Source organism: Mastomys coucha, unplaced genomic scaffold (assembly GCF_008632895.1).
Source record: "Mastomys coucha isolate ucsf_1 unplaced genomic scaffold, UCSF_Mcou_1 pScaffold15, whole genome shotgun sequence".
Lineage (NCBI taxonomy): Eukaryota > Metazoa > Chordata > Mammalia > Rodentia > Muridae > Mastomys > Mastomys coucha.
The window spans coordinates 150,971,616-150,984,750 of NW_022196897.1; the positions used below are offsets into that span (position 1 = coordinate 150,971,616).

The window sequence follows — 13,135 nt, forward strand, 5'->3', positions numbered from 1 at the left end:
AGAGAGAGAGAGAGAGAGAGAGAGAGAGAGCGCCAGCCTTCCTTGTCGCTAGGGGTCGCCCATGAGCCGCGGGTAAGCTCGCAGTGCCTGGAGCTAACACAAGCCTGTTTGGGGGTGTTTCCTTCAGAAGGTTCCTCAAGGTATGGACAACTCCAGGTCTGGACTTACTGCAGGTTCCAGTCAGGTGACCCGACTACCTCACGGATTGTGGACACTTGGGTTTCGTCTCACTCTCCCTCTTAACTGTAACTTCCCTTGTTTCTCATTTTAAAAAATGGCTTATCAAACCTCTCAGAATCAAAAATTTCAACACCACCTCCTCACCGTTTTCTCTTCTCATCAAATCCAGTCGTTTCTCATGACTTGGCCACTGACCTTCAAAACTGATCCTGAATTCTGTTACATCTCTCCTTGGTTGGCCACCACCATACCCCTGGTCCAAACCTATAATGTTGCTCACATATCCAGGCCCACATCCTCTTCTCTGATCTCCCTGTGGCCAGCCCGGTCTACCCATCCCACACTGAGATGCCTATCACTATGGGATAAAGGCCTGTCACTCAGCTTCGTTCTTCGTTTGCATGTGGTATGTCTCATCCTGTTTACCCCACCCCCACCCTGCCCCACTTCCACAAGCAAGGAAAACTCCAACTCGTTCTGTAAGTTATAGCTTCACCTCAAGTCCTTTTTATATTCCCTCTCTCCCAGGAAGAGGTGATCATTGCCCTTCAGCCTGTCCGCCAGAGCACATTTCCAGTGGATGCTGGTTCAAGCACATTAAAGACAGAGGCCATGTCTTTTTATCTCTGTGTTCTCAGTTCTAGGCCCAAACCTAGCAGTGAGTGACCAGTGCTCATCAGACCAGAGTGTGTGGCTCTAGTCTTCTCCTCCTCCTCCCCCTTTGCCTCCTCTCTTCGTGTTTCTCAGATGTTGGCCTGGGAATAAGATGTTGGGGACTCATGTCCCAAGGCGATTGCTCGGTTTTGCCATTTACACCCTCCAAACACCTGCACCACTGAAGTAAAATATAGACTAGGAATTTGACCGTCCACATTGTATGTGGGAAGTGTATGGGACGTTGTATGCCTGTGGCTGAGGCTGTGTGCGCGTGTCTTGATGTGACTATCTCTCGGCCGCTTTCATGGTCCGTCAGGTACTCAGTGAGTGCTTATATCACACACTGTCCCACCAGTGTGTGTGACAGACATGTCGATGTGTCTGTTTCCCTGTTTGCACCCACGAGATCACTCAGAGTTCCCCTTTGGCACGATTTGGGTGATTTTTTACCTCTCAAGCCCTCAGATGACCTCAAGCACCTCTCTCATGAAGGTCACTGAGCTGGGAATTAGATGAGTGTTCCCAGGGGGGACTCAGCATCTGCCATCTTTTCTACAGCTGCTTTTGTGTCAGTCTTTAGACATAAGAGTCAGTCAGTCAGCGGCTCAGAGCGATGCTCTCCACACCTCTGTCTCCAGGCCCAAAGGGAGTGGTGGCAACATGTATAGGGCTGGTGGTGGCAGTGGAGAGACTTTGGCAAACCACATGTGTGTGAGCATCATGTTTTATAGTGGGCCCAGGAGATAGGGTCTTCCCCTTGGTGTGTTGCCTGTTGTGTGACCTCCAGGGATAAAGAGGACAGGTGAGTGGCTGAGCCTTGAGTGCACCATTAGCCCCAGGCTGTAGCCCAAATGTTTTAGCTGCTCCTTTCAGTCCACGGAAGGAAGGTTGATGGCGACCTCCTGGGACAGAAGTAGACCTGGGACCAATTCTTACATCTCTGAGCCAAGCCCATATCCTTCTACCCACACCCCTTGCCTCAACTCTTCAGGGGGAGCCTGGACAATGGAAAGGAGCCCTGAGGCTGGCAGGCTCACAGAAATTGGGGGTGTGCTTTTATGGAGGGAGAATGAAATAATTTTTGCTAGGGGATGAAGCAAGACCATATGATGGGCTACACTCTGTGCCAAGCTCTGCGGTATCATCTCAGATACACTGCTTTCCTTCCCCGGGCCTCAGTTTACCTGTCTGTAGCCTAGAGTAGAAAGGGTCCTTCCTCCAATAATAGTACTGCCAGTGAGTTTGTGGCAGTGGTCACACCTGTAATCCCAGGAGGCTAAGGCAGTCCATCCTTGGTAATAAAGACCCTGGCTCAAAACCTAACCAAACCAAACTGTCCAAACAGACAACAACAACAACAACAACAACAACAAATCAGGGGAGAGGTTTGGATGATCTGTAAGGGCCTCCCCAGGACTCAGAACTCAGATCTCATGTTTCAGTCTCTCTATCTGTAAATTGGGAAGAATGATGCTGTTATTGGGGTGTGTGTGTGTGTGTGTGTGTGTGTGTGAGAGAGAGAGAGAGAGAGAGAGAGAGAGAGAGAGAGAGAGAGGAGAGAGAGGTGCTAGATATCTCTTCCCAATTGGTTTCTTCACCTTCAACCAAGACTCAGAACTTCACTGCCCACCTCAGCCCAAGGTGAGCCCTAGGAATCTCCATGACAACAAACTGGTTATGAACAGGGCTGCAGTTGCCATGGTGACAGGTCTTTCTCCTCTCTCTCCCTTCCCCCTCCCTCCCTATTTCACATCCCCCTCTCTACCCTCCTCTCTTCTCAATGAACCAGAGCTATCTGCAGGCCCCAGCTTTCCTGGGCGGGGTAAGGGAGGGTTGAGTTACTGGAGAAGGGGTCCAGATTGGGAAATCGGGAAGATAGGCTGAGTCTGCAGGGGAATAGGGGGCTGTTGGGGTGCTGTTGCCATGGTGACGGGGCTGCAGCCTGTTAATTAAGCCCCTGGTTGCCACGGAGACGTGGTGGTTGACGTGCTCTGCGGCAAGCCCTGTATGTGTGGGGTGTGCTATGCACTGGACTCAACTCACTGCTGGGATCTGGGTCTGGAGGCTAGAGCATGCAGAGGAGGAGGAGGATGGGGGAAAAGAGGCTTCAGGTGGAGCCTTAGCTCTGTGACAGGAGGTGGGGAGGTCATGGGGTGATAAGGATGGGCAAGGAGGGAGCTGAATGGGGGAATACTGTGTCTGAGGAAAAAGGATATAGTTGGGTCTTCAACTTAGTGGCGAGGGCCTGCCTAGGGGTTGGGCGCTGGATTCTAGTCTCCACTTGTAAACTCAGCCTCCCATTCCAGTTCCATTTCTAGACTCCAATTTCATCATGAGTGGTAAGTGGAAAAAAATAATTTATGAAGTCCTTTCTAGCACACCAGTCCTCCCGCAGAGAGGCAGCTTCACTGAGCTTCTGAGAGACACAAGGTGGGAGGGCGTATGAATTTTAGAGACTCTGAATTCAAAAATAGGAGCCTGCTTGGCTGTCCCTTAAGCCATCCTATCCAGAAGTTTTCCTCTACGGCTCCATCTTCCTAGGGCTTTGGACTTTCCCCCTGCATGGGATGGGGATGCTGGGCAGTGCAGTCTGGTTCCTGGGCCTCAGAGCTCAAAGTCACTTCTTACTGGCCAAGGCTGGCTGAGAAGGAGGTGTTTATAGGGAGCTTTCTCAAGACCTCATTAGGAAAGTGAGGGAGAGGACCCAGCCTCCTTGAGTGGTGTCAGTTGAAAGGCTTGGAATCTTCCACTGGGACTCTGCCCTTGCTTGGTCTGTATGTCCCAGGAAGACCTCCTCACTTCACAGTGTTCTCTCTGGCTCGGCACTCATATGTAGACCATGTTAGCCTCAAACTTGTCATAAGAACCCTGCCTGCACACCCTAATAGGTGTGTACCCCTACACTCACCCCCAAATGCTTTTGTGATGTTGGGGATTGAACTTGAAGCCTTGTACTTATTAGGCAAGCTCTCTCACACAGAGCTATGACCTTAATCTAAGACTCATAGAAGACTGAAAAGAATCACTTCTTTATTTTATGGATACAGATGCTGAAGTCCAGAGAGAGGCACTTGGTTTTGTCCAGGAATAAGCAGAATTCTGTAGCAGAGGAGAGGATAGAACCTATATTTCTCACATCTTGGGTGGTCTCCCAGGTCAGAACTCTAGTGAGGATTGACAGTGAGGCAGTCACTCTGGCCTTCACCTGTTTCCCCTGGGGATCAGCACGTCCCCACAGATAGGTTTATTCCTAGGGTGATCAGAGAGGTAATGACACTAGGGCCAGAGATGAAGAAGCATGCCCTAATGGGAACACCCCAAAGTGTCCTCGCCTCCACAGATCTGCTCAAACATACTTTACATTCTACCCTTTTACACGTCCCTACAGAATAATACAGATTCGTGTGTGTGTGTGTGTGTGTGTGTGTGTATGTATGTGTGTATGAGTGATGTATGACTGATTGACTCTGTGATAGCCAAAGGTATCAAATACTTATACCTTCTTAAAAATCGTTTTTTTTTTGTTATTGTGTATGCATGCATATGACTTTCAAGAGTCAGTTCTCATCTTCAACGGTATGGGTCCCGAGCACTGAACTTGGCTTTCAGGTTTGGCTTAAGTGCCTTTATTAATGAGCTAACACACTATCTGCCAAATGCTCACATCTTGTCTGAATGTTAACTCTCCATCTTAATGGATTATCTGGGTGTCCACAAAAACCAAATGGCGTAGGCACCTTGTTGGCAAATCCCTCAGAAGCATCTTTGAGTCTATCGAGGAAGACCCCAACGGTTGGCTTAGTCTGAAACCATTGACAGATCCCATAGAACTAGCATGTCAGCCGATCCTGTCCAAGGTCCTGAAAACGCCTGCCCAGTATCTCTGCAGACATGGGAGGCTTTCTGCTCCAGCCAAGGGGCCGGCTCTAGTCCTACATCTTTCTAACCTGGCCATAAAAGGAGAAAAGCTCATCCCAGACTCAAACCCTGCTAATTTTTTTTCTTGGAGCAGAGAAATCAGAGGCAGCTGGGTAGTGTAGATATGATTGTATTCTTGTCTCTTTCGTTGGAGGCAAGATCAATTTAAAAAGAGGTTCTATTGAGGAAAGACCTAAGTTGGAGTAAATAGAAATGGGTTCTAGACTGAATTCTGCCATTCATTGGCTTTGTGTGCCCGGGCAGTCATTTTCTCTCTTGGGTGCTTAGTTTTTTGTTTTTTTGTTTTTTGTTTTTTTTTTTTTTCATTTATGAAATGAAAGCTATGCATAAGATGAACAGTTCTGTCCTGCAACTCTCCTGGGATTTTGAGGACTCAAGCTTGAACCAGGGTGACTGTAAAGCTATTTCCTCTGTTACACTGCTTGCATGTTTATGTCTCCTAGATGCAAAGGGTCTAAACCTCAAATGTCACTTTCTGATGTGTCTCTACTATTGGCTCAAGTCTGGTCTCTGGGTTGCTGGTGTGTGTGGGAGGGAGGTCCCAGGGTAATCAAGCCTCTGGGGGAGGGGGCTGGTTTCAGGAGAGGAGGACAGGAGAGCATGCCCGGTTTGGAAGCCTCAGAAAGCAATCCTGGATTAGAGGATTAGACATTCCCGCCCCAGGAGAAAATCTGGTTCCCAACCGGCAGGTGGCCTCATTCTCCCCTTCCCCCACCCTGCTCCCGGCCAGCTTGGGGCCAGCATACCCTCCCTAGAGGCTGCACCATCTCGGGCTGGGGGGCGCGGGGGGGGGGGAAGGAGGTGCTACAAGACCTCACTGCATTTCATCCATAGATCATTCCACGTCAGAAAGCCCTGGTCTGTGGTATGGACTCCAGGGGCTTGCCTTGGGGATAGGATGCCTGAGCACCATGACAGAGTTCTCTACAACTCCTCTAGTGGCAGCCACCGATTTAAAAACAGAATGGTCCAAACAGACCCATTGACCTGAGACCCCTCGGGGCAGCACAGTGCCTCACTGATGGGGGCCTAAGCCCCATCTTTCTCCTAGGCTCCAAGCTCTAGGACTGCGATCTGGGAAAGGGTCTGATCCTCCTTCCTCCAGGCCTTACCTCACCAGTTTTGTAGACAGCTCCCTGGGGCCCTTACAGCGCCCGCCCCTGCCGCCTCAGTCTCCCACATCTTTCCCCCAAGGGTCACCGCGGACCCCCAGTCAGGCAGCCGCTGCGGGGCCGCCTCCCCACGGCCGCGACCTAGTTCCCTGCCGTTATTTTTAGGGCGCGGGATGGCACCTGCCCACGTGCCGGGCCCCGCCTGCGCCGGAGTGGGGGGGGGGTTGCGTCTGCTCTAGGGAAGCGAGGGCCGCGTCCCCCGCAGCACCCCCTCCATACCACCCGCGCAAGCCCCCAGTTTTCCCGTGAGGGGGCCACCGGAGCTCTCTGCCCGCCTCTCATCCCCTCTCCTCCCTCCCTCCGGTCCCCCCCCCCCAAAGAAAACCCGCCAGTGGCTCACGCCTCCTGCATACGGGATGAGGTGAGCAGCGCCGCTACTGAGAGGGGGCGCGCGCGGGTGTGAGCGTGTGTCCGTGTGCGAGTGTGTGTGCGCCGGGCGGGCGGGCACTGCAGCTTCTTCCTCCGTGGAGCGGAGAGCGAGCGAGAGAGCTCGAGCAAGCGAGCGAGCAGCGAAGGCAGGCAGCGGGGCGCGGGCGAAGCGGCGCAGCCATCCCGAGCCCGGCGCCGCGCAGCCACCATGCTCAACAACCTGACGGACTGCGAGGACGGCGATGGGGGAGCCAACCCGGGTAAGCAGTGGTCCGGGGGCGGCGGGGGAGGGGGCATCGAGGAGGAGGAGGAGGAGGAAAAGGAGGAGGAAGAGGAGGAGGAGGAGGAAGAGGAGGAGAAGGAGAACGAGGAGGAGGAGAAGGAGGAGGAGGAGAAGGAGGAGGGCAGCTTCGGAGTGGGGGGCAGAGCCGGGGCCGCCTCCTGCAGAGAAGAGCCTGGGGCTGACCCAGGCGGCGGATGCCGGAGGCTGCGGGGAGGCTAGCTCCATTGGAATGCGCTAGGCGCTGTCCATGGTTCTGGAATGCGCCGCGCTCCGCTCCGAGGCAGATTGGGGACCCAGGGTTGGAATGATCCATTCGACTTGGATTTGCTAAATAGGAGAGGCCGTGGGAAGGGGATGAGGGGATGAAATAGCTAGAACAGGGCTGACGTGCTGTGCTGTTCGACGTGCAGGAGGGAGGCTCCTTTCCCCGAGAGGGAACCTGGGCGTCCTGGCGCAGAGCAGGGACCAGCAGCTTCTAGGGGCGCAGTCTGCTGCAGTTCCTCGCTTTGAGTTTCCAGCTAAAAGGTGGTGGTGGTGGTGGGGGTTGTGATGGTTCTGGCGTTTGGAGGCGTATGATAGCTCTCGTCTGGGTTGCAGTGTCTCCTTAAAGGGACACCTGGTGCAACCAGAACCCCCTCTCCCAAGGCTCTCCGAAGTCCTTATCTCAACCTGAAGCTGCCACTTCTGTGGGTTTTTCAGGTCTACTTTGCAGATTCCTCTTCCTCTCGGTTTCCCGAGGGTTCCTATTCAGGACAGGAAGCAAGATCCTGTTCTTACTCTTTCCCCCTTCTCTTGGTACCCTAGGGCGGCAGTGTGGTTTTCAGGGCGGGGCAGGGGGAAGTCTTTATAGTTAGCTCTCTTAGCTATCCTGGTGAAGCCTCAGAAACGGGGTCCTAGCAGCTGACTCCCCACTGCTGTGGCGACACTGCGGACTCGCTGCGGTGGGTGCAGAGACTTGCCAGGAGCTAAGAGGGGCTCTGGAGCAAATCCTTGGGCTGTTCCGGTTCTCCGTCATCCTTCACTGCCATTTCTCTGCTCCGAGGTCTTGGGGCCAGCCACCCCCTCAGGTTCCCAGGCCCCTCGCCGCCCCCCAGCGGTCTCAGACATCCATCACGGCTGTCAGCCGCCCCCAGCCCCCACCCTTTAGCGGCTCTGCGTCCCCTGCGCACTAGCGCATCTCCAGTGCCTGCTGTCTGTGCTCAGCTCCTTCAAACGCTCCCCCAGGCATTGCTTGACCCTCTGGGCCGAGATTGCCACAGACCTCCCCCAGGAGATGGTCCAAGACCCCAAGAGCTCAAAGCATGATCTCGCAGACACTAGCAGGTTTGACTCTGAGGTCTTTGATTTTTGGATCACAGTCAGGGCCAAGTAGAGGCATGGGAAGGATGGGGGCACCAGCGTGTCCGATCCTTTGTCCGAGACACCCCCTTCCCATTCTCCCACGGGGCCGAGTCCTATACTGGGGACAGAATTGCTGCTGGCCAGCTCATCCATCTCTCCAGTGACCCTGGGGTCACCTCATCAGACAGAGCTCCCATGGCTGCAGGGGGAGGGGAGTTGTCAAGTCCAGTTGCGGCAGCTCCAGGCATCTTGAAGCAGTGCTCCTGAAGCTAAGGGAAGTGATGCCAGTTCCTCCCGGGATCCCCCTTAGATACCTCCACTATGAGACATCCCTGCTCCCCAGAATGGGTTTTGTAGATTGCTCAGCATCTGCTTCCTCCACCAACCTTCACTGTACCCCCGTGTTTCTTTTGGGGTTCCCAAAGGCCTAGTAAAGAGGCCCATGTGTGCTGGAAGCAGGTCTCTGACTGGTAGTTCTTCCCTGTTATTAGGCCTCTCTGTTAATTTCTAGACGCCGAGTGTAGCAGGCCCATCTGGAGGCTTTCTTTCTATATATAGAGTCCAGAGCTTGGAATTAGAGTGTCCAGACCCTGTCCCAGAGGGGGGAAGGTCTACCCTGGACGCTTCATGAAGGTGGTAGGAGGCCCTGAAGACTTCCTGGGTCTGATCAAAGAATGACCAAGAGCCCCGGACTCTGAGTCTAGATTCTTGGAACTATGTGGAATGATCTGTGTGTTGACCTCGGGGGAGAGTATGAAGGCTCCTCTGGGTCAAAGAAGACCCCAAGGATGCTATTATACCTGCTACCTAGATCTTCTTTCCCTTTTGAGGTCTTGATGCCCCCTTTCTCTACCCAACTTGCCGTGGGGTGGGGATTCCCTCCAGGTTCAGCCCCAGGCCCCGGAGGAGGCTCCTTAGCCTGTGCCTGTTTCCTCGGGGCGAGCTCTGGCCTCCGCAGCTTAATTGAAAGCCGATTCAGGCTGAGAGCTCCCAGGGGGCGGGGACGGGGGCGGGGGCGGGGAAGGCTCAGCCTGGGTATGGCCAGTCTGTTTCGCGCCTCTAGGCTCTCCCCGGTCACCCAGACTCCTGGCTCTAGGGAATTAGGACTAGTTTCCCCTTCCTTGTCCTGTTCCTTTGAGAGTGCAGACGCTTGCTCCCCATCCCCCTTAACAAGTGAGCCTAGCGTTCCAGGCAGGGGACAAAATCAGCCCTTGGCTGATGGGGCCGGGAGCTTGGCGTCTGGCCCAGGCAGCGGATGGAAAGGCGGGACCCAGGACGAGCCTACCAAGTTGCCCCCCTCCTCTGCTCTCCTCTCCTGGCCCGGATCGGGCCTGTAGTCTGGCTAAGCGTTGCGCGTCGCGTTACATAAGTGGTTGCGGGCGCGTGGCCGGCTCGACTTCGCGCTGCGCGGTCGGTCCTCGCTGTCGCCATGGAGACCGGCGCCAGGCCTCCTAGTTACGGGGTCTTCGGCCAGGATGTCCCCCTTCCAGCCCGTTGAGCGCCACTTGCTGGGGCAAAGAAGGCAGGCTTGAGAGGGGACACGAAAGACAGAGAGGAGGGGCGTTCCTGATGGTGGACCCGGACCCAAGAAAAGTTGGTTCTAAAGAAAGGCACCCAGCCATACAGACAGAGAAGCCCTTAAGTCATTCAGCTAAAGGAAGGATGTGGGACAAGGAGTCCAGGCTGGATGAGTACCAGGTGTGCTAAGAATGTTCCCTGTAATAGTAACAGTAGGTACACCTGTGTCATTGCCATGGCGTTATTCCAACCGAGTCCCTAACCATCCTATGAGTTAGGCCAAGTTAGTATCCCTTTGCAATAGGAGAGTGAGAGGCTGGAGTTAGAGCCAGAGCCAGAGCCAGAGCCAGAGGCTGGTGCTGCTGTGTTCCCAGCTCAGGCCCTTTCCTGAGCACTAGGGGTTTTCTCTTGCACCCCATTAGCTTCTCTAGTCCCCACTATTTTGTGGCAATAGAAGAAGACATCTATCTGGTCCACATTTTAAAAGGAGAGGGGGCCCACCTCACTTTCATTTCTTCCACTTCTGGCCCCAGACAAATCTTTTCAGATTCTGGAGTCTGATAGGGAAGCCTTGGAGCATTTTCCTCCAAATACTACTTTCTGAACATCTATTATGTGCTGGCTTCTGTAGGGAGGATAGGCCTGTTATTTCCAGTAACTCACCCCCGACCCCGCTACCTCCCTGTGAGAGAAAAGAATGCCTGGGGTCTAGTTAGGCAATCAGGCATTTCTGTCTCCATGGGCAAGAGGTGGGTGTTTTTTGGACCAGGCATCCCCCCCCATCTCCAATTTTCAGGCAGGTTGGGATACATCATGCCCTGGAGATGGGTCCCCAGCTGGCTGAAGAAAGGTTCCTGGAGGCAGGGAGGATGCAGAGAGTTGGACAGATAAGATTGTCAAGAGATGAAGGCTGGGAGATCCAGGGTCCACAGGGCCTCAGCTTTACTTGAAGTTTGGACAATGGTGATTCTCCGTAGAGCCCAGGAAGATGTCTGCTGCGACCTTCAGCTCCTGTGCTGAGGGAGGTTGATGGCTGGAACTACCAAATTATGTCCATGGAAAACTCATCTCTTTTCGGAGGGAGCTTTCTTTGCATCAACAGTGTTTCTCCTTGACTTGGCACATTTCTTAAATGCATTTGTGCGGTGACCTCTGGCCCTTATAGTGTGCAGCTTCTTTCATGGGGATTGCTCCCTCCAGGTGCCCAGGCAGCTTCTGGACCCTAGGATGGATCACCTTTAGCTAAGTTCAGCCTCTTCCCTGCCCCAAACTCCTCTCTTCTACTCTTCCACTTCATTAAGCTAGAGCATCATCTCACTCATCGACCCATACTGGAAACCCTAGGCTTTATCCTAGATTCTTCCCTTGCCCTCTCCAAACATCTGGCACACCATGCTTCCATAATGCTTGAGGCCCGAGTTTTTCCATTGCCCCACATTGCTGGACCTAGGTCGTTGTCAGCCCTTGCCTGGATTATGGAAATGCTCTAGTTGCTTGCTGTATCTCTCACATGAAAGCCAGAAGGCTTGCTGCAAAACCCAAGTCAGGTTCTGACACTCTTTGGCCTGAAGCATCAATGACTGCCCATTGTCCTCTGGATGAGGGCCAAGTTCTTCAGGATGGCCTGCCACTTCCTTAAATCTCACACCGCCTTGACTCATTTTTTCCGAAGCCACAGTTCATCCCTAGGCCCTGATACACCCCTTCCTAGTCTCTAGCTGGATCATGCTTTGTTCAGCAGTTTTAACCTGTTCTGTTGGCTTTCACATCTGGGACATCAAACACACTGTTCCGGGTTCTCTCTGCCTGGAACACCCTCCTGCCACCACCCCCCCCCCCAGTCTATCCCTTACTCATCCTTCAGTTCTCAGCTGACGCGTCACTTCCTCTAGGGAGTCTCCTGTGGCCTCTTGGGCTGGGCTGCGTGCCCTCCTGCATCCCTGATGTTTCTTTCTTTCACAGACTTTAGCAGTCCTGTCTACCACTTCTTATCCCCTGGCTCTGGCTGTTTGGTCCCTCTTCTGCCCATTTTATTGGCACATGGGAGTCTGACAGTGAACGGGAGAATATAAGATACCAAGGGGGGTATCCTTAGGAGTTCAGGTTGCAAAGTTCTGTGCTATCCTCCCTGGGGGGTGGGGTGGGACTCAAACATCTACCCATGTACTAAGATGGGCTCATTTATATTCAAGAAGACAACTCTGGTGACTTTTAGGTGTCACAGCAGATAAAGTAAAACCCTGTCTCAAGAGCAAAGAAGGGCTCACATGTTCACCAGGGACTCAGACGGCACCAACAGTAAACTGGGCTCTTTATCCATGCTACCAATTACAACCATGCAAGAAGGCAGCATGAGCCCAATCCCTCCAGTTCGTGACCTGAGGCTCAGACAGTTAACGTGGTCACTGAGCTGTAAGCAGGGTGGATAGGGCACAGGGACTGGTGTCAGACCCGACTCCTCTCCTTCTCAGGTGATGGCAACCCCAAAGAGAGCAGTCCCTTCATCAACAGCACGGACACGGAGAAGGGCAGAGAGTACGATGGCAGGAACATGGCCCTGTTTGAGGTGGGCTGCTCGGGCTGCTGTTAGTCATGCCAGCTCCATCAGTGTTCCCTCCCTCCCTTGGGAAGAGTAGCTGCCTCTCCATCCCTCCTTCAGGTCCACCTTCTTCCTTGGCCTCCCTATCCCTCGCTGGTCTTTCCTGGATTTATCCTCTTGGTTCCTTGTACTCCTGTCCTGTCTCACCACCTTCTTCCCCTTCCCCTACCTGCACCCCTCCCCCATCCTACTCCTCTGTTGTCACTGAATCCCAAACTCAGGGGGCTTGATCTTCATCCCCATCTCTTTACATCCAGCTCACTCCATTGCTCCCCTGACCCTCCAACTTCCTAACACTGACCCCGTTTTCCTCCATAGGAGGAGATGGACACCAGCCCCATGGTGTCCTCTCTGCTCAGTGGGCTGGCTAACTACACTAACCTGCCCCAGGGAAGTAGAGAACACGAAGAAGCAGAAAATAATGAGGGTGGAAAAAAGAAGCCGGTGCAGGTGGGGCTTTGGGGGTGTGTGTGGAGGGATGGGAGAGGGAGTATGGGGGAGGAAAAGGGGTCTGGACAGAGGGGTAACTAAAGGATCAGGTGAAGGGGTGACTGCATGGGGAGAGGAAGGAGGCATGGGGGAGGTGAAGGAAGAGGTCCTGGAGGCTGGAAGAGAGTAGAAAAAGCATGTGAGAACCTGGGGGAAGAGCGAAGGGAGGGGAGCTGCAAGAGAGGAGAGGCAGGGAAGGAACGTGGAGGAGGCGTGGGTTAGGCAGTTGGTAGTGAGCAGGCCGGGCAGAGACTGATGTTGGCCTCTCTGGCAGGCCCCGCGCATGGGCACCTTCATGGGCGTGTACCTCCCATGCCTGCAGAACATCTTTGGTGTCATCCTCTTCCTGCGGCTCACGTGGGTGGTGGGCATCGCGGGCATCATGGAGTCCTTCTGCATGGTCTTCATCTGCTGCTCCTGTGTGAGTGACCCCCGCAATCCCCTGTTCAGAGAAGGCAGCTGGGCTTCGGCTGAGGCCCAGGGGTGGGTGGGTGGAGGTGGGGGAAGCATGCGACCTGAGCTTTTTATAGGAGTCACTGCTTAAGAGTTTTGAAAGTAAATTAGGCCTGACTGGTCCTTCCTGAATCC

At 53.8% G+C, this 13,135-nt stretch overlaps 1 protein-coding gene across 4 annotated transcripts in view; it reads left to right on the forward strand.

Moving 5' to 3' along the window:
* The window catches only part of Slc12a5 (solute carrier family 12 member 5), a 38,808-nt gene that overhangs the window by 1,210 nt on the left and 24,463 nt on the right, over positions 1-13,135 (forward strand). For 2 of the 4 annotated variants that reach the window (XM_031372734.1, XM_031372735.1), the window contains exons 2-4: positions 11,931-12,025; positions 12,377-12,508; positions 12,822-12,968. In XM_031372734.1, coding sequence (XP_031228594.1) covers positions 11,931-12,025; positions 12,377-12,508; positions 12,822-12,968 — 374 coding nt within the window. Of the gene's footprint in view, positions 1-3,143; positions 3,177-5,096; positions 6,578-9,275; positions 9,640-11,930; positions 12,026-12,376; positions 12,509-12,821; positions 12,969-13,135 lie in introns of those variants that run through there. The other 2 variants (XM_031372736.1, XM_031372738.1) reach the window with 2 other exon arrangements.